Below are 21,478 nucleotides of genomic sequence, written 5' to 3'. Positions count from 1 at the left end.
AACATCAAGCTTGAGGAGATAAAAGAAACCCATAAAACGCAGAAGTTACTTTTTCAACTGCAACATCAGCTCTTCTCCCCTACATTCAGTATTTTTGGTTTTACTATATACTTTGCAGTTATATTGTTTGTTCTCTCTCTGAAGAGAAGGAAGAACCAAAAGACCCCCCAGCATCATCACATGTGCTGTTCCCACCCACATGATTCCAGACACCTCCTGTGATTCATTGTGCTGCCACATTCCAAGAACCAGAACAGGATCCTACACTTCACCTTAGGGTCACTTCTCTTACGCTGTGGAAAGTATTGTTTATCTTACTTTATTTAAACCCCCAAATACCACCATAGTACTTCTCTCAAGTTTTCAGATTTTAAACCCCCAAAACTCCAGAAACTCAACTCTAAGGGAGGCTGTTATACCAGAAGTAGGTGGTTGGTGGTTGACAAAGGAGTCAGAGCATGCTCTCATCACTGGAACCGTGCCTGGATCCAGCCTGGAGTCCGCTTTTTACTGAGGTAGATGCACATTCCCAGAAGCAAGCACTGAAGAAATGTGCAAAGAAAAAAAGCACACACCTCCCTGAACTAGAGAACAGTATGCAACTAAACTATCATGATCCAAGTAGTGAAGATATTCTGGATGCAATCACAAAAAAAAAAACACACAAAAAAAACCCCCCAAAAACCACAAAACGCCAACCCCAAAACCCTAAAAAACCCCACCAAACCCACCATTCTCAGTTGTCTGAACTCTTATCACCGTTTTGCATCATTTATTCATCATGAGTAAGCTATAAGTTTGCTTTTACGCTAATGCCATTAAAAGCCATTTACTCCCTACCTCCATCCCCCAGAGAGCACATTTTAACTAAATCCCATAGAACAGCACTAAGATCCAGCACACCATGCAGCTTACCACTAATGCCAGCACATTGTTGATTGCCATTTTGTTATGCAACAGCCAAAGAGCCCAGGAGAGCAGAGACCACAGCTGCAGGTCTGGGGGAATCCACGGCCCCAGCCAGGACCATTTTTAATAGTCACATCTCATATTTTATGCCAGATTTTAATTTGCTCTGCAACTCCGCAGAGTCTGCAGCAACTCTTCCAGCCCCTCACAGAATTTTACATTAAACTTCTAACGGTGGATTTAATCATAATCTCTGTGAAGTCCACAAACATGAGATGGACAATCTCTCACACTTCTGAAAATCTCAAGAAATCTTCAAGGAAGTCACACACAACCAGCAGAGACACCAAAGGCTGGGGCTAGTCCTTGCAAGGCCCAGCTGAAAAGCATGCAGGTATTTCACTTCAGCCCTGGAGAAGGTAGAGAATCAAGACAAGCAGAGTAAGCAGCCAAACACAAACTGTGACTGCTCAAAACAACTGTGAATGATTTACAGCCAATGAAAATCTGAAAAACTACTCATGTTTGTAAATTCACTAAATAATATGCAAACAAAAAAAAACCAAAACAAAACAAAAAACCCACAAAACAAAACACCAAACCACAAAACAACAAAAAACAACAAGAAACCAAAAATCAAGAACTTGGGAGTAGTAGCTCCCAGAAACTGTTAGAGTAATACATATTTCATAGTAAGTGCTGTCACAGTGAGGCTGTTAGCTTAATGCTTCTAGGATGATCAATTTAACTCAGCTTATTTGCATACGACAAGTGAAAAGGGTTTTTATCTATCTTGTCCACCACTGATCCTTGACAATAATTAGTTATTCTTACCATGGGAGCACCCAGAGTCCTTTTAGGCTGAGCCCCCTCCTCTTTCGCAGTTAGAGATCAGAAAGGAACCAGAAGCATCAAAACAAAGACCTAGCACTACAATATAATCCCAAAAGAGTTTTAATGATTCTTAGTCTCGTTGTAGTAACAAAACTTATGATTATCTTTTACACAGTACTGTGCAACGGAGAAAAAGACTTGCTAGGACAGTGCTTTATTTACAGGGCCTACAATCCCCTTTTTGAGACCTGGGCTTCAGTATAGCAATGAAGTCTGAGAGCAGTTCCCAGATACAATGAATAATGCATGTTTTCCACCTCTGCTCGAGGATACCTTCCTTCTGCTAGCTCAGCAGACTTCTAATTATTATCTTCAGGAAATTAGCCCATGTTTCATTCAAGAAGCACTTTGGAAAGCAGCCAATGAACAGATAATTCAGCAGGTACAGCTTCTCTGCAGTCCTGCTGGACACTTACACTGTTGAAACATCTTGAGGGCCTGAGCAGTCACAAGGCTTCAGGACCCCAGCTGTAAATCTTGTCCAAAAAGCAGCACCTTTGACAGGCCACCACCCACCAACACAGAGCCAAGAGACTGACTGTGTGACAGCTTAAGGGGGGATATTACTGCTACTGATTCCTGAAATACAGTAAGTATCTCTGACATCTTTTTTCTTCAGAAAGAGACTGGAAAGCTGTTCATTTTGAGAGCTCTGGTGCCACTGCAACCCAGCACGACTGAGGACTATAAGTCTTCCATTAAGACTATGGAAGTACTCCTGTATCAACACTGAAAAGCACAATCATTTAACCACAGATATGGCCAACTGCCAAAACACATTGTCACATCAATAGAGTGAACAGGGAACATGGATTTATTAAGCAAACACGGTTAACAAGTTTGCACATCCTAATCCTCATTATTGCTTGAGGATCCCTCAGCAGGGAGGGCACAGCAATTGATTACAACACTATAGAGCAAGTGGAAGAAACGGCAGGCAGAAGGAAACAGAGGAGGATAGTTTCCACTACACCTGCCAACAAGGAGGATGAGTGGGCAGGTCTGCATGTGCTGCTGTGACAACCTCAGCAGCAGGTTTCGGGACAAGCAAAGGGCAGAGCAGCACTTGGCTTCTTGGGCAGCATCCTCACATTGCCATAACCATTCACAAGGAGAACGAGACATTGTTCTGTAGGTCTGTGGCCGTGTCTGCAAAGGAAACCTTAGAGTCTCCCCGGGTCTCCCCTTAGCTAGGCAAGCTTTTGGTCAGGTACCAGAAAGGATGTCAATAATTCACTCAAAGGAGCTCAGCTGAGTTACCTGTGCTTGTTCCTCAGGGGTGCTAAGACAGAAGCTCCTGTGCAGCCTCACAGAACAGTCTGAAAGGCATCCTAGGAGCTACGCCTCTGAATGCAGAGGTCAGTGTAAAAAAGTAATCCACAAACTTTCTCTTCCAGAAGCGCATGTCTGCCCTCTAAAAATCAATAAGTACCTAAAGAAGAATCATACACACAAGAACCAAGGATGTGTTGTTCTAAGTCTGCCTTTGTTGTACAGCATTAAATGTAATCCCTGTTCCCCGATCCTTTATGTATTATCCAGGACCTCTATGAAATATAATTCCCACTGCAACATATTGATCTGGGTCAGGTCCCCTCAGCCTCCCCCCAAAAATATGCCATTCCGTTACATCTTACCCCACCCTTAACTTCTCCAACAAAACAGAAATAGAAAAATCCCACCAGAATACCCTTCATAAAGCTTACTCCTGTCTCCACATAGGAGATGTGCAGAGAATAAAGTGTCTCAGCTTCAGCACAGTGAATTCTGATGTCTGCAAATTTATCAGCAAATAGCAATATGTCACAGCAACCTTGGCACCTGTACAGCATCACAGCCTGGTGAGGGCAATACATCACAAGACACAAGAGCAGCTGTAGCTGCAGGATGAAGTGGGTGGAGGAGGGATCCAGTCCTCAGGACCTGGAACACACTCACCATGCTAGGCTGTGACAGCAGCTGGGCTGGAGGGAGCATTGCTTCCCCTTCAGGCTGCCAAATAAATCTGCATCTGGGGCTTGATTAGAGAGTAGGAGGGGGAAAAGCAGAGTAGAACTGAAGGTGGAGTTAATTAACCTTTAAAAGTAATGAATGAAGACTACAGCACAACTGATGATATGAACTAATTTATTCACACTCCTCAGAAACAGTCATTTTGCTAAAGAAACGTGTTTATCTATTCTATTCTCAAATTACCTTGGTGCAAGTAACTGACAGTGAGTCATCTGTGGACAAACAATGAATTGACAGTCTCAAACATCAAAGTAATTTTATTACTGAAAATAACGATGTTTTGTGCATCCGAGTTTCAAGCTGGTCAATGTTTCTATTGGTAACATGTGAAAATGCCTCCAAACCAGTTATCTGTTATACTGCTGCAGATACCAATAACCTGACATAGAACAGGCACAAACTTCCCCACCTACAGCTGGGTTTCCTGTCACTTGTATTAAAAAAAGCCAGTTTATGGTTTCCCATAACTTTAATTTCAGTCATTCAAGAAGCACACACACCGGCATGAAGTGCTGCCTGCATACTAACAGGCTGTCCTCCAAGACATGAGCTTCTTAAGGGACTACCACAAAATGTATGGTAGAGGAATAACAAGCACGTATTTCCTCTTGCAGGTAAGCTCAGTGCTGCAAAAAGCTGTGAACTTTTCTTGTGGCAAGTTCCCTTCACCAGCCCCCGATTTCACCAAGCTACTGCATGCTAGGACACCATTAATGTTGATCCCAATATAGCATTTGGCCATTTCAGTCTTCATCAAAGCAGTGAAAGAGTTACTTAAAACTGTTAAAGTTTATACCACTGTAAAAATTCCATAGATTTTCTCAAACAAGACTATATATAATTCATAGGCCAAAAAAAAAAAAATACAGAATAGCTAACAAGCACATAACCTAGTTACTAGTTGGCCTCCCTTGCCCTTGGCTCTGCTAAAGCAGATTAGATACCCCTCATGGAGACAAGCAGCGTTCAGCATCCAGCTCCAACATTCCCTGAAACTTCACCAGTGCCACGGAAGGGACCTGGCACTCCACAGCAACACTCCTTTCAGGCTGACAGGGGAGGCATTTCTCTTCATACAGGGTAACAGCCTCAGAACATACCAAAAACCCAGAGGCTTTAAACCTTTCAAAGCTCCCATGTGCAGATACTATTTTATTGCGAGGACATATAACGCTGTAATAGATTTAAGCTATTATTGGAATTAAATCTGTGGAAGACAAAGTTCTTCCCAGGAGGACGTTAACATCTTCAATATTCACGCAGAACAGTATGCTGTTCTGAGCTAATTCCTTCATATATCACTTACTATGCTAAAGTCTATATTCCATAGAATCAGAATGGTTTGGGTTAGAAGGGATTTTGAAGATCATCTAGTTCCCACAGCTCTGCCGGGGGCAGGGACACCTCCCACCAGACCAGGTTGCTCAAAGCCCCATCCAGCCCGGTCTTGAACACCTCCAGAGATGGGGTAGCCACAGTTTCTCTGGGCAACCTGGGCCAGTGTCCCACCTCCCTCCCAGTCAAGAATTTCTTCCTAATGTCTACTCTAAATCTCCCCTCTTCCAGTTTAAAACCATTACCCCTCGTCCTACCACTACACTCCCTGATAAAGAGTCCCTCCCCATCTTTCCTGTAGCCCCTTTAGGGACTGGAAGGAGCTATAAAGATCTCCCTGGAGCCTTTTCTTCTCCAGGCTGAACAACCCCAACTCTCTCAGCCTGTCCTCATAGCAGATGTGCTCCAACCCTCTGATTATCTTTGTGGCCTCCTCTGGACCCACTCTAACAGGTCCATGTCCTTCTGATATTGGGGACTTAGTACTTGTTTTATAGGTGCTTAGATTTCAAGATACAACAGTCCCAAATAAGCGCTAATAATAGCCTTTAGAAAGGCGGCTGATATAGTTCCTGCGAATGAAACACAATGTAATTCACTGCTGTGTCTCTGCTTAGCCATACCAAATGCAACCCTGGTGTTCTGCTAAAGCAGTAACAACAAGGTAACTACGAAGTACCACCACCCATCAGCCAAAGACCCAGACCCATAACCAAGTGAAGTCTGTACCACTCTTCCTATGCCATGCCCGCTAACATCCCACTGCCAATACCTCTTTGAGCACAAGAGTGTTTCCCATTCAGTGGTTAGCAGTTGCGTACAAACTTACGGCCAAACCGCTGGCAGGCATGGAGCTGCTGCTTGCTGCAAGCACTCATTGAGGAGCCGAGTCAGACAGCGACAGCACCCGCTTGTTTAGTTATCCCTTCATCCAGGCACTATCATACAAGTGCTCTTACATGCATAAATTGTGCGAGGGGTGTGATCTTGCTGTTATCAGTATCAGCGCCAGCGGGCTAAAGTAACTACCAGCCTGAATAAGGGGGAGATCAGGCACTCTGCCTTCTTCCACCATCCAAGCATATGAATATACTCATGCCTACAAAGCACAATATCCAGAGACTGTGCTTGTGTAGTGCCATCTCACCCTGGGAGCCCAGCATGACCCCACCTGCACTGCTGCAATGCCACAGGAGCAGCCAAACCTGAATGCAAGGGACACCGAATTGTACTCATTGCTTCTGCATCCTTTAACCGCCTCCACCAGACAGAGAAGTGGTAGTGCTACTAACTGAAAGAGATTAACAGAAATGTGGCGGTTGCTATTATATCTGGCTAAGGAAAAGATACCTGCAAAATTACCTCAAACATAATTTCACCATCAGCCGAGTACTTCAGTCTGAAATGTGGGTACCTACATACGCACACATTTACATGAGCTTTAAAAATTAAACCTGATGCTTTTCTTCTAGGACTGTGCCAAAAACCTCCTTCAAATAAGCTAGCTCTTGTAAATTATTAAATGAGGACCTATCCGTTACCTTGTGCATCTCAGAAAGCAGATGGAGTAACACCTGGTCTCCTTTACCTAACCATACGCATCAAAGCTTAATGTAGAGTCTGTGTAACCAAAACCTCCAAAATAAAAATACAGCATTTGGAACTGTAGCAAACCATCTCCAACACAGGAGGCCCTTCCCTGAGAGAATATACAAATAACTGACCTTTTCTTAAAATAGTTTAAATTTCTCATACAATAGCCGTGTCTATTTCCAGTAACTTTCCCTAGTTAGAAATACCAAATAAAATCATCCATGCTAAATGCAAAGAAAAAAAAAAAATCAGTATGTATCAACTCCTAACACTGCTCTTAAATTTTTCACATGCTTCACAGTGGGCAAAATAGTATTTCAAAGTATAAGACATGACTTCTGGTGGCTTTACTTTAGATTAGTTTGTCTTATAATTATAGATAATCTTGTTAGAAAACATCTTCTGAACTACTCAATTTTGGCAAGCCAGCTCTTTGCTAAATGTATTTTGTAAGTTTTTTTTATTTAAAAGCACATAACCCAACATCATTAAGAATGAGTAAATACAAAAATAAACTTTATCTACCATGATTTCTCCTTCTCTTTATAATATTTACTCTATATCCACTTAGAGGCTTAAACTAATTACCACTTTCCATTCAGCGCTGACTTAAATTGAACAAAATCAGACATTCCAAACTACAAGTTACTGAACAAAGTTATTCAAGATGTCTTCCTTGTTTGTATCACCCTCCTACAACTCTTGAAGAGACCTATCTTTCTCATTCAATCCTGTTTGATCAGAATTCTACAAATTTGCATGTGTTATAGTATTTATAACTGCTACTAGAAAAAAAAACAACAACAGAAACTCTTTTCCATAGAAAGCTATGCCACAGCAAAGTGACCAATAGATGAAAAGGTCAATAATGTTTTTTTTAAAGGCAAATACATTTGTAATAATTTAAGATAACATATAAATGCAGTTTGTCCATATCATAGGAGCAGTATCTCACAATCCACATGTTTTCATGGAGAAATGTACTTTCAAGCCAATATGAAAATATTAAATTTCCTTCTTAAATATTCAGGAATATATAGACACATACATTTTTCATACTAATAATGTCCACATAAATATTGTATGGGACTTATAAATTATAAGCATCAAGTTACCTGATTTTTCTATAAGCACTTCCAGAAATGTTATGAGCTCTTCCTACAGTAATTCCAAACTCAAACATCCTTACCTTTTTCTGGACTTAAATTTTTATATACTTCAAGGTCTGCCATTAAATTTGTAACTCGTGCATTATTGGCAAGTAGAATGGAAATTCTCACTGCAGGAAAGCCTCAATTTAATCTTCATGTCTCCAGAGCTAAAACATTTGGAAAGCAATCCTTTGAAATACAGAACATTGCCAGCACTGCTCTTTACGATGAACGACAAAATCTTCATGATCCATAACACGAAGACAGGAAAGCACAAATCCAGAGACAATACTAGGCAACTTTCTTCAAAACCGAAAAGCACAGCCTGAGAGGGCAGCTGGAAGCATCTGCTCTGTGCTGCTGCTGCGGGAATGCAGGAGCAGCGACTACTTTTGGTATGAGACATGCATGCATAGCACAGCGATTAAGACGCTCCAGGCATTAAGTGCGCGTAACGCCTGCGAAGAGCAGCACTATAGGCAAGCACAAGGAAATCCTGCTGGCACCTAGGGAGGCCAGTCAGGAATGGATTACCATACTTCAGTTAAAGAATGGGAGAGTGACGCAGGCTGAATGCAGAAGAGAAAAACCACCCTCACTCCAAAGTAACTCCCAGCGTCTGCAGCCAGGGGATTCTGTGAGGTGGAAGGAGAGAACCTCTGTGGACCGCACTCCTTTTCCCCAGGTTTTGTGCCCCCTCCTCCCATCTCTGTCATTAACTTGAAGGGGAATAGCCATTCTGCAGAATCAGGCCAGTTAGAGCACAAAGCATGCAAATGGTTTAGTCTGTGCATCACTGAGCATTTGATTTCTTAAGAACAAGTAGCCTCCTGTGAGATGCTGAGCACTAACTCTCCCAGTAGCTATAAAAGATTACCATGCTACTGGCTAAATATCATGATTGTTTAAGGCAACTCAATGCTACTGAACTCAGTAGGGTTATAGTCAGTGTGGAACAATGGGCAGAAACATTCAGACTTGCATGAATTGCACTTACTTATGACGGAGCCCAAAGGGACACAGTGCTGGAAAGCATGGCAAGACTGAAGTAGGCTCTACACATAATGCTTCGCATCTTTGATTTATTGCATTTCCTAATTGTTTCACTATTCAGCTGGCTTTTACACAGCAACATTTACATCAGTGCACCAAAAGAACTCCCAGCTGTATTCTCAAAGACTGTGACATCAGTAAAAGAGGACAGAATTTGTCTAGTACATGCTAGGAAAAAGTTACACAATAGACAGTGTGACTGAGAAGAGGAGGAGGGAAAAAAGCAAAACCAAAAAACCACCACAGTTCTACATGCGTGTAGAACTTGAGATGGGAGACAAGATACAAGTGGAAGTGACATGTTTTATTTAGTAGGAAATCATCATTTCTTAGTTATTGCTAACATAAATAGTAAGAGTTCCCCCAGTCACCACGTCACGATAGGTCACAGCACACCACAAGATGTATGTTGTCTATATTTAGCAACCTATAAGAAGACACAATCCCCCAAACCCACTGTAAGATCATTCTTGGCTGCACCCAAAGTTTGTGCTTCTAACCATGGTTTCAGCTGAGGATGGCAGGACACAGCAGAAATCATGTTCTGCCAAGGGACATGTCACTCGCTCTGAGTTATGACGAGGGAAATGAAACAGCTACATCATTGCCCCACCACTGGTTCACACCTCAGTTCACGAGATTAATGGATGAAGTCATCACTCTGAAGCCTTTAGAAAGTTTTCAATACACTTATGTTCAAATTAATTTATGTGTTGTAGTTGCAATTCAACAACAAACAATAAAGTGTCACCACTCTACAGTTTAATTATTGATATATCAGATTGCTCGTGATAATGCATTAAGTGCAAATTACTCCACACTCCTATCACTCTATTAATTATGAGAGGAGCTATACACAAGCATCTTTGGCACCAAAACTGCTCTGTAAGAAATTTTGCCCAATCATTAATACATTTCTTACTATTTTGTCTTCAAAATAAAGTTCAATTTGAAAACAGAAGTGCTTAAATGCTATATGGCTTTAGAAATTACAGCATGCTATATAGGTTAGCAAGAACACTACAGCAAACAAATGAAGACTTCTGTGTAACTCAGGAGACATATGCCAAATGGTATGAAAATACTTGAAGGTTTATTCAACTTCCAAAAAGAAAAAAAAATCACCGTGACAACTCTTCACTGACAAGCCAGGTTTTGTATCCAACCCCTAGCACTGTCAGAGTCAAATCTGAAACTGGCGTGTCCTTGAAGACCCACTACATTAGAGTTTGACTGTCTACAAAGGGAAAAGTCAAAAGGCAACTAGTTCACTTTATACCACCTGACAGTGCGTCTTATTTAAGCAGTGGCTGAGTAACCCTCGCATCTTTCCAGTTTGCTTCACTTTCACATATATGCTCTGTTCTCAGGGGGGTCACAATACTCCTGCTGGGAGTGCCCTCAAAAGCCATAGCATGCAAAGTTCTACCAAAGTCTCAGAGGCGATGGTGACAAGCAAGCTTTTCGAACATAAAGTTGTTAATTCTCTTACCTATATTTGATTAACTACAATGCTTCATGGGTATTGCACAAACCCAAGATAAGGTTTGGCAGGGAAGGTAACAGACTCACTTGTATGCCTGTTTTTCTCACTTACGTTTTCTGCCCCATAAGCCCTTCCTTGGGAGACCTTTGCCAATGCCTTGCATGCTTAGAAGTCTGGGGTTTTTTTTCAACTTATCAAGCTGGTTTCAAGAAACACATGAACTATCCTCCAAGCCTCATCTCATTGATAGATTTTGACAAATCTCAGCTATAAAAGCACTAAAATTTATTAAAAATATGTCCATTCACTTAAAATCCATCTCCCCCAGGCTAATATTATTTTCCAGTCTTCCGAATTTGCCATTCAAAAAAAATTCTGTCATTAAACCATTGGAATTATTTTGAGATAAGACAGCAAGTACCTCCAGGTACAAAGCAGTCAGTGTCAAAGCACTATCCATGCCATGTCATTAAAAAAAGGGGATTTAAAGCTTCCTTGTAATAGATGCAAACTGTAATTCTTCTCTCCTATACACATAGTTACAGATATGATTTAATATAAAATACACTGTAGTTCAGCTGACAGCTTCTAGCTGAGATGAGGGAAATGTGGCCTGTTTTGTGCTGAAAGCAATGCCAGAGGGATGAAACCATGCTGGCTTGTCTTGGGCTATAGTTGCCAAACCAATGCGAATATTTTTAGCTCCCTGGAAGAAAAGAGACATTAAACCTACCATTGAGGCACTCCCAGCTCATCTGTGCGAGGGAGTAACCCACAGAATAACCAGTAAATACTCCCACAGCAAAATGAATGACCAACAAGACAGACAGACAGCTGTGGGAATCGCTATGCTCAGGCCTCTCTCCTCCACAGGCAGCTTAAGTCTGTTTGGGCTGCAAAACCAGCTAAAAACTCCCTCGAAAAGCACAGAAGATACACGTATGCCATGTAAACCTGAACCAGTAATTCCAGGGTAAAAGTCCTGCCTCACGTTTTCTGCTACAAGTTGGAGGGGATGCAGAGAGATCATGCAGGGCTGTATGCACACAAGCTCACACAGAGGTCCCCTTGAAGAGCTGACAGTCCTGCACTGGCAGGGCTGAGTGCCCACACTCCAAGGTATCTATCTGCTGGGGAACCAGCTGCAGTGCAGCCCTGCCTGTGCCCCAAGACACAGGAAATTGCCTTCTCTCCCCACAGCCTGGCAGCATCCTAACCTGCCCGTGGCACCAGGCAGCCACCATTCACACTTAAAGAAAACTTATTACCAAAAGCATCAGCCTTTGCCAAGCTGCCAAAACATAGAAGCCTAGTTTTTGAACACTAAAAACCATATGTCACAAAGGGCAATGAAGGTGATCAGAGGGCAGCAGCACCTCTGCTGTGAGGACAGGCTGAGAGAGTTGGGGTTGTTCAGCCTGGAGAAGAAGAGGCTCCAGGGAGACGTCTAGAGCCCCTTCCAGTCCCTAAAGGGCCTACAAGAAAGCTGAAAGACTCTTAAATCTGGGAGTGGAGCGATAGGACGGAGGGGAACGGTTTTAAACTCAAAGATGGGAGATTTAGATTAGATATTAGAAAGAAATTCTTTCCTGTGAGGGTGGTGAGACACTGGCACAGGTTGCCCAGAGAAGCTGTAGCTGCCCCATCCCTGGAGGTGTTCAAGGCCAGGTTGGATGGGGCTTTGAGCAACCTGGTCTGGTGGGAGGTGTCCCTGCCCATGGCAGGGCTGTGGTCTTCAAGGTCCCTTCCAGCCCAAACCATTCTATGACACCTCACAAGGCTTAGATTACCGGACAGAACCACAACAGTGTGAGTTCTACTGCAAAATACTCATTTTCCAATAAGTGAGAATATGATTTAAATAATAGTTTTAAAATTACAGCATCAGAATATTAATTTTCTGGCTCATTCGTTTTTTCTTTTTCACTGTCAAAATAGCTGGAAACTGGTACAAAGACTAATTTATCTAAAGAGCAAGAAAAGCTGATTAGAGAACTTACTTCATTATCTATTTATTGTAAGAGGTAGAAGATAACAATATCTTCATACTCATCATCCAAATTTAATCTTAGACCTAAACTGTAACACAACCTCCTCGTGAAAAGTTAGCTAGCAATGAATAAAACTTTATATTAGCTGCATGAAAAACTTGTCATTTTTATCAGATTAAAGATTTTATCAACTCTACTCATTTGTCATGAATGAAGATATGGTTCTTTGGAAAGCTGACAAATATACAAAGATGGAAGGGGAAAAACACTTGCCATTAGAACTCAACAGCCTGATACATTGGCTCGAGGCAGATCTCACACATGAAACTCCTCCTTTCACCAAAGGACAAATCTAGTGATAGACACGGGGTTCTTAAAGGTATTTACACATTCAGCAAAGCACTGAGAGACAGTTTCTTCAGGCATTTTAAGCACTTTTTTAATCTATATGAACTGTAGTAAATAAATTCTTTAGTGCCCTACTTGCATACATATTTTTAGTTACATCTGGTTGTGTCAAGGAATGAACTGTGGATTATTTCTCTACATAAATCAGAATATGAACTAAAATATAAATTACTGCACTATTAACTTGTCCTGCTTTCCCAAGCATCATTATAAAACTTAAATTGAAGCTGACTATTAAGATATAAACTTGAATTCTAGAGTCTACATCTGGCATCTTTAGCACTGTAGCCTCAAGCATAGGGCTTGCATGAGGCTTTAGCAGAGCTAATTATAAAGCATTGCCCATCAGCAAACATCAAGCCTAACAAATATGTGCAATGCTGAAAAGATTTAATATTGTTCCCCCAAAACTCTTGTGCTCTAATAACCAAAACAGACCATTTTGCTCTATACAAAGTAAAACATAATGCATTTTATGTTCCCTTTCATTGGGCATAAAAGTTCAAGATCAAGCAAAAAAATCATACAAGAACTTGCACAAAAGCTCAGCTTCTCAGACTGAAGTGAATGGAAAACCAGTGAAATAACATCTGCCGTAAGCAACTTCTTCTGAAGCTGTCCAAAACTGGTTGCATAACAGCAGTAGGGGTTTATCTAATAAAGGTGGTGCACAACTGGATCCATTACATTTGGGAGATCTTTGAGATGATATCTCAAAAAAAAAAAAAAAAAAATCAACTGCCTTGGACTAAGTCTCTCCCCCTCAACTTGGGATGTATACAAGTAGGCCATTTGGAAGAACCTTTTGAAGGATGAGCTGGATATTCCCAAAACAAGAGACTGAGAACACACGCAGGAATCCAGATCAGCGGTTTCCCTTGCAAGTTCACTGCTCACTGCACATTGTCAGACAGCAAAATAATTCCTGAAAAATATTGCTTGCTTAGTGCCAGGCATGAGACAAATATTTGAGTGGCCTATCTCAAAGTGCCATTTGAAGTAAATGAAAGTATTGATATCCATACCAAAGCTGCGCTGCAGTGGCTCGGGATCTCAATATTGAAGTCTAGAATGAAGTTCCCGTTCTTGCCACTTTCCCTTTTCCAGGGGCAGAAGAAAGTATTACCACAACGTTCTCTATTTATTTCCTCAGTAAGACATTAGAATGCAGGCATTCAAAGCTACCAAAACGCCTAACATTTAAGTACCTATCTACCTTACAGGCTTGGCCCTCAGTTCAGCACATCCAGTCAACTGTCTTTTAAAGGTGAAGGAATTGAGCAATGAAACTTGCTCCATCCCTTACGGTCTGGATGTGGCACAGTTACGTGAAATCACTGTTTACCTTCAAGCAGAAAGTTTACACCAACCAACAGGAATTTCCGAGTCAATAACCACAGATGGTCAAAAGTATGACTGAATTAAAAGAGACTTTAGAAAAGCTTATCAGATGTAAAGTTAATAACTGCAATGATCTAGAATCAGCTTCTAGCTGGAGAAGTGTTTACATTGCTGACCAGCACGTGCTGGGAGTGTGTGCCACAAGAAGAGTTGTGACTATTTCTTTTTTCCCCCCTTTATACTTTTAGCTCCAAACATCTGCTAGCAAAGTAGACGGATGTTTAGTCTGACAACAGAGTCATTTCTACATTGTTATTATCAGCAAACAAACAAACAAAATATGATCCACTTTTACAGCCTGAAAACCCTGAGAAAAAAAAAAAAAAGATCTTCTTCCAAGCCTAGAGCCATGATGTACTTTGTATTTTGGCACTGTTTGCAACAGGAAGGAAAAGAAAGTAGGTTCATCGAGTCCTCAAGGCTATTCCAAACATTATAATTGCTTATCTGGTCTATTCTACAGAAACTGCTAAAATAGCTTAAACCCAGATCTGTCTTTAGTTTGCTATTCTCCGTGTGCACAGAATGCTGTATCTCGCTGTTACTGAAGAAAACTGACATTTTTGCTTCTAGGCAGATAAGACTCTCTAGAGTACAAGACACAGCAGCAACCTCCACTTCTGTAACCAAAAATTTCAGACATAAACAGATAAGAATTTTAATATCCTGCAAATGCAGCTATTAGCAGCTTTTCCTAATAAAATTACAAAATTATGAGAAATCATAATTAGGAAATTTTGATGCATATAGCAGCTCAGCATTGCATGTATGAATGTTCTGTCATTACTCAAAGACAACCCACCAAAGCCCTGTGGAAAGGCACACAGTTGTGTATCAGTACTTTTCCTTGCCTAACAACATGCAAGTGTCTCAAAGCATCATTATAACGTGGTAGAGCACAGCCTGATCTGTGTACAGCAGCATTTTCCAGAATGGAATGGAAACACCGCTGTTTGTATTTGCGGTTCACTGTACACAGGAATTAAACTGGGGACCACTTAAATAGTTTTCCAGCCTTATATTCACATTAGTCAATATATTGTTTGTTACTAATTACATTTACTTCAAAGCAAGAGCACAGATAAGATGCTTTAACAATTTTTGCAGAACTTGCCAATCTCCACTCAAAGTACATTAGTTTCTCCTGTGTCTGTCTATACACTTGTGGACAATTTTCAGTTTGCTCTTGTGCTAACTTTCCCCTTCAGTTCAAATAAGCCTTTTCTTCCCTGAGCTTTCCTTTTGCAATGCATTTATGCGTCAGCAGTCACATCCCCTCTCAATCTTTAATTTGCCAAGCTAAACAAACCAGAGTCATCTTGTCTCCACTTCTGTAGTTCTTTTCTCTGCCTGCTCCCCAACTCCCCTTGCTCAAATACTGCTGACCAGAACTGCATTAGGCTGGCCTTCACAACACTAACACCTTCATCTTACTCCACAACCCCCAAAATTACATCTGCCTGCAAGTAATGCATCACATGAGCAATGTGCTGTCCTCCTGGTGTCATATATCATACGCTTTGTCCTCCACCACCTCCTTGCTTGCAGCTGATGGTCTCCCACATGGCAGCAGAAACATTCACCGCTAGTCTTCCAAGTGAAGTTTTTTGACATTCACGCAGCGGCACCACACAATTCCAACAGGTTTTACCTGCAGTGCTGCAGTCTTATTTGGGTGTCATTCTGCTCTAAGTTGCGGGGAGGGGTTCCCTTTGGTTGGGTTTTTTGGTTGATTTACACCCCCACACAAAACAAGGTATTTAAACTACTGCAAACAGGCATAGAGCTTCAGCATTCTCATTTATGCAGTCCACAGGAGTTTCTTGCACTTAGACACCTCAGGTGGAGATGAACAAATGGAATACCATCTGTTCAGGTTCTTAAAGCAACACAAGTCACAGGAAGGTATGAAGGAAACAGCAGAGATAAACACAGTTAAGCAGCAAAGTTCATGTGGTGTGCTTCTGTCGTTGCTTCCCATCCTGAAATCTCTACAGAAAACGATTTTCCTATGCTTTTTAAGAACACCAACTGATGCAGTGGGATATTTTTATCTGGCTAGCTTGCACCTGAGGTGCAACAGTTCCTCCAGATTACAGGTTCAATTACAGATAATAACCGTGCCACTGTAATGTGACCTTTCCGACAAGCCTGATGTAGCTGAATTAGTCCATTGCTCTGAAGGGAAGAGTGCCGTTTAGATAATATGAGCAAGACTAAATTAACATGACATCCTACCAATAGTGGTCAAGTCCCTATTGACACAGGTCTGGAAAGAGCTGGAAAGGCCAGAAGATAAAATTAGAAACTAAGAGAGAACTAATTACAATTATGGAAATGCAATTTAAACAAAAGGTTTGTATTTCTGAGAGAGCTTAAGAAGATAATTGGCATAAGTAACTGACTCTAATAAGATAAGTATGAACAGCCACTCTCAGAGCTGCTGAGACAAAATCAGCTATTTGCCAAACATGTCACAGCTTCTTTCTGTTTAACAATTACAGAATATTAGCATTCATAAACGTAGAAAAATAAGCTAATCAACAGCTCTGTGTGCTTGCTCCCTGAAGTGCCATGCTCTCAATGTCGGAACATGAACCTATAATAGTAATAATTAAAAAAAAAAATCATTAAGACAGTGCACAAATTGGAATTAATAGACACTGGAGCTGGACACATACAGCCCAAACACTGAAACATCAGCAAACCACAAGTGGTTAGATATCATTACCTTCCCTGCTGACAGACAGTACCTTTCCCACGTAGAGTTCACATTAGATTTTCTTTCCTAATTTCCCAGTGGTGTAAAAAAAGTTTTAAACAAGCACAATTTCCTTACATCTGCTGCAGAAAATATGATCTCAGGCACAGGTAAGTCCCAATTTAGTTGTCTGGCATTTGCTTAGTCATGCAAAGCCCAGAGTTCACTGCTCAGTCCCACTTGGTCTCTCTGAGAGAGAAGGAGGGTGGGTCAATCTTAACCACAATGCTGCCATCAGGAATGGGGGTGAACACCCAGCCCACTCACCTCCACCCTTCCCACAGCCCTTTGTCAGGACCTACAAGATCAGAAGACTCATCAACAAAAAGCAAATCCTTAAAAAGCTCCATCAACCCTGTCATCTATATCAGCACAGTCCCATAGGAAACCAACTTCTCTCAAGCGTCAGGAGCAACATGCTAATTCCTGGGGACACGCACAGATCTCCTTACATCATGCTCTTTGGACCTGCCACTCTGCAACTGTCCAGCAGGGATGTCAGCTCCCTCATATACTTAACGTAACTGTCACTGCAGTGTCTTGCTTCAGTTGAAGAGACAAACGGGAAGCCCTGAAGGATTCTGTCAGGGAAAGATAATTAATCCTGTCTGGTCATGAATGAAAGACAAATAAATTAAGCCACAGTATCTTTCTGGTCTAGGATTCCTGCTAATTATGTCTTCTACTTTAGACAATTACCACTTTTCAGACTCATCACTCAATAGCTGTTCATGGATTATTGGACTTTGTACTAATGGATCATTATCCAGCCTTTACACCATTAGCAGGATAAAGACATCGTGCTGCTCTATGATAAAATATCACCTCAGGTCCCAGAGTATGGACCAGACTTTTCTTTCACTCGATCTGGAATAGCAAAACTGCAAATACACATCCAAATCGTAGCTGCTCCAGTTATACACTCATGCTAGAGAACAGACTCTTGCCTGGAGAGAATTGTTATTAATGAGCATTGACCAAAACACTCCAAGAGTGCTCAGACTCAGCAAAGGCAGACCTGGGTGAAGACATCTGGGAGACAACTCTTTCCTTCCACAACATCAGAGAGAACTCAGAAGGAATATGATCCCACCAAAATCAGTGGGACTGCATGATTGGCCTGATGAATCCCAGGAATGAATCTCGGTTTCATCTGAGAAGCAAAACAGTTGCGCTTGGAGATGACACAGGATCACCAATGACAGACCTGTGAACCATCTTCCTTCTAACGCATGTCCCAAATGTATCCCAGAGATGAATTAATATGACAATGCCACTGTCAGACTGACTTACAGAAAAGTTATTAACATTCTTCTGGTGTCCCAAATAGAACTCTCAGTGACTATGGGCAAGAAAAAAAAGCAGTACAGGGGAAAATGGTGTTGTTATCTCTCAATAGGCCTTCATTAAGAAGATGAACAAATTGACAAACAATTAATTCTCCCACTAAATCACATAACCACAGTGACAAAAATGCAAATAATTTGGTTTACAGGGGATTGCATCATAGTTCTGTGAGCCGCAAACTGCCCTAGCTTCCTGACAAACACAGTGAAAATGGACATGGAGGTTCTCTAGGGAAAAAAAACAAACAACTTTGCTTTTGAAAAAGATGAGTATTTCTATCTTTAATTTATAGGCATTCCATGCTGCTGTTATTAATAGTGCCATAAATCTGCCCTAAAGTGATAGTTCTTAATCACTGACTTCAAAGGCAATAAGGAATACAAAATTGAGGCCTCTCAAACAGCACTAGGAAGTCACTCCCCCAATAGGACAAGTAGGGGTCCAGCTGTCCTGTTAGACTAGACCTGCAGGGGTCAATTCTAGGCAGGGACGGCTCCCAAATCCTGGTGGTCGCTCACCCACTGCAGGAGCACAGGCTGGGCTCAGCGCTGCTCCTTACCCTGTGCCCAAGGGTGAAGCTACGCAGCAAAGGGAGAAAAACCTGTGTGGGCAACGCACACGCTCTGTAGTTAAAGATTTTATATATATAAAACAAGTTTTAAACATACAAAAAGAGATCTTGAAAAGGAAGTATTTTATGACAATTCCATGATTCCGTGATATACCAAAATGTCTTCAGAGTATCTCCAGAGTATTGAAAGGGTACGTCAACAACTGAATGATCATAGCATGTAATCTGTAATGGCAAGTGACTAATATGGAGGGAGTTGAGAGAGGACTAATTAGGGATCACTGTTAGGCATTTATTTTTCACAAACTTCTGATCAATACATAGAAGTCAAGCTCTTCCTGACACTTCCAATTCCTCCTTGCCAGGAGCACAAAGGATGCATACCTGCAGATTTCGCTGGAGCGGTTCTAGAAACGCCTCAGGAGGAAATGTTTAAGTGTATGGCAATGCCAGACCGTGCAAACACAATTAATCCATTTCACTGCAAAATAATGCAATCAGTGCCTACTACACCCAGAGCAACTGTGCCGACTGCCCATGCTCCAGCCGCTGCTCTTCTCTTTTCCAGCCTTTCACGCCTTAGTTGGAGCTGGAGCCCTTTCCCTCTCAGCAGCACCTGCGTGCCTCTGGCCAGACCCGACGGGGAAGGGCTCTCCACACATCCACCCACCCTACCTCCCTCCCGCCCGGCGCCGGGACCCCGCGACCGCCTCCTCCCCCCCGCCCGAGCACCGGCAGCACTGGGCGGGGGCGGCGGTGCCGGAGCGCCCCCTGGCGGGCCCGCGCGGCGCCGCCGGCAGCCAGCCGGTCTCTGTCCGTGCCCCCCCCCGCCACCGCCGGCGGCCCCGGAGCCCACCCGCAGAGCGGCCACAGCCAGCCCGGCCTCCGCCACCCCACAGCGAAGGGCTGTCACGGCATCCATTGCTAATCGGCCCTGGGAGGAGCGTGACCAACAAGATCCACAGACACTGCTCGGAAACTTCAGTTGTGTCCGACAGTGGGAAACATAAGAAGCTGAAAATATAAGATAACTTGTAACTTACCATGAAATACACCATTGTCCACTAAGAAGTGCCTGCAGTACTGCAGACAGTTTCTCTTATCCAGACTCCAGTAACTCATTGTAAGATGACTTTCTTACAATCACCATCAAAGGCAGCGACCCTACAAAGTGAAACAGAGCATGGATAAGTATAAGATAATTTACAAGAAATGCATAACAACTGTGGGCACTATAAGAGTTCTCATTGGAGCTCTTTATGCCAAACAGTTCATCAGCTTCACACAAAGTGTAGTCCTCCACTTTCCAAAGATGCCCATCGCCAGGACAGGAGGCAAAGGGTAGATCACTCGGACCGAGATAGGGATGAGCTGCCAGCGATGCTTACAACCAGCTAGGTCAAGGCTGCTGGAGCGAGCCCACCCTACCCGGCAGCCACAGCACCCGCGACGGGTGGCTGTTGTGACAGCCAACCCCCACTGCCCCTGCAGGCTACTGCGGGGCCATGGAGAGAGGATCAATTTAATCCATTTAATGATGCTGTCCCATATTTAACAAACTACAGACACAACAGACAACAGCACAAAACTATAAATTCTCCCCAGTGAAGGTTACCAAAAAAAAAAAAAAACCACAAAAAAAGGTGAATCCAAGGTAATTACCTCCTGATTTTGAGACCACCGAGTAGCATTATGTGGATGCAGAGCCCCCTCAGGACTCCCACCGGCACCAGCGCACCCCTGGCAGACATTCACCCATGTGAGCTCAAGATGAACTCTCCTGAGGACAGGCAGTTTAAGCAGCACCTTTGAGGAGGCGCAATTATGTCAGCCATGCAGAATTTGTGTCCTCCAGCCCCACGGGGTCCCGGCTTTGCACAGGGAAGAAGACATGCTCTCAACTCAGAGCATCAATGCTACCCTGTGCTGAAGCACAGGATAAATCATCAATCTACCATCTTTTCCAGTTCCCCCGCCTACTTTGCAGCCCCATCCCACAGCTAATCACCAACAGGACCAAATAGTAGGAGCAACACCCTTCCTGGGAAATGCCACCAGCTGAGGACACCCCAGAGCACGTGGGAGCCTTGATGGTTGCCTGAACCAAGCATCTTTATCAGAGAGCAGAACCCCACATTGCTACACAGGAGGAAGCCTGAGATACCTCTCTAACCCACTGCACTCTTTTCAGAGGCAGACTGCAGAGAACTTCCCAGGAGAACACAGCAACCCTTCACCGTAGGGGTCCATGCTGGCCCCTGCCTTCCCTGTTCGCCTGCCAGGGCTGAGGCCCCCAGCACTGTCACAGGATGAGTTTTACCTCTGACGCCAGCAGCATCAGGCATAAGCCCATCAAAGTATTCACGGGTAATTTGCCACAGATGCTGTCACCAGTAAGTGCTGGGAGTGGGAGCACAGTCTTTTTGGACACAGGCCCCAGAGCTCTGCTAGGCAAAGCCCCCATCCACCAATTCTTCTTGGGTCCAGCCAACAATGTTTATAAACCAGTTAAAATGGAAACGCAGAGCAAGCCAGCGTAAAACAAAGACCAGCCAAAGTGCAGGG

General features: G+C 42.7%; 1 protein-coding gene across 3 annotated transcripts in view; it reads right to left on the bottom strand.

The window, feature by feature from the left end:
• PLCH1 (phospholipase C eta 1) overlaps positions 1-20,071 on the bottom strand; it is a 68,434-nt gene extending 48,363 nt beyond the window's left edge. For all 3 annotated transcript variants that reach the window (XM_074153059.1, XM_074153060.1, XM_074153061.1), the window contains exon 1: positions 19,957-20,071. In XM_074153059.1, the coding sequence (XP_074009160.1) occupies positions 19,957-20,035 (79 nt within the window). In that variant the 5' untranslated portion in view covers positions 20,036-20,071. The remainder of the gene's footprint in view (positions 1-19,956) is intronic.
• Positions 20,072-21,478: the final 1,407 nt, after the last annotated feature.

This window comes from Numenius arquata, chromosome 9 (genome assembly GCF_964106895.1).
Source record: "Numenius arquata chromosome 9, bNumArq3.hap1.1, whole genome shotgun sequence".
NCBI lineage: Eukaryota > Metazoa > Chordata > Aves > Charadriiformes > Scolopacidae > Numenius > Numenius arquata.
Note: the sequence above shows the minus strand (reverse complement) of the source record. Positions and strands in the feature narration are given on the sequence as shown.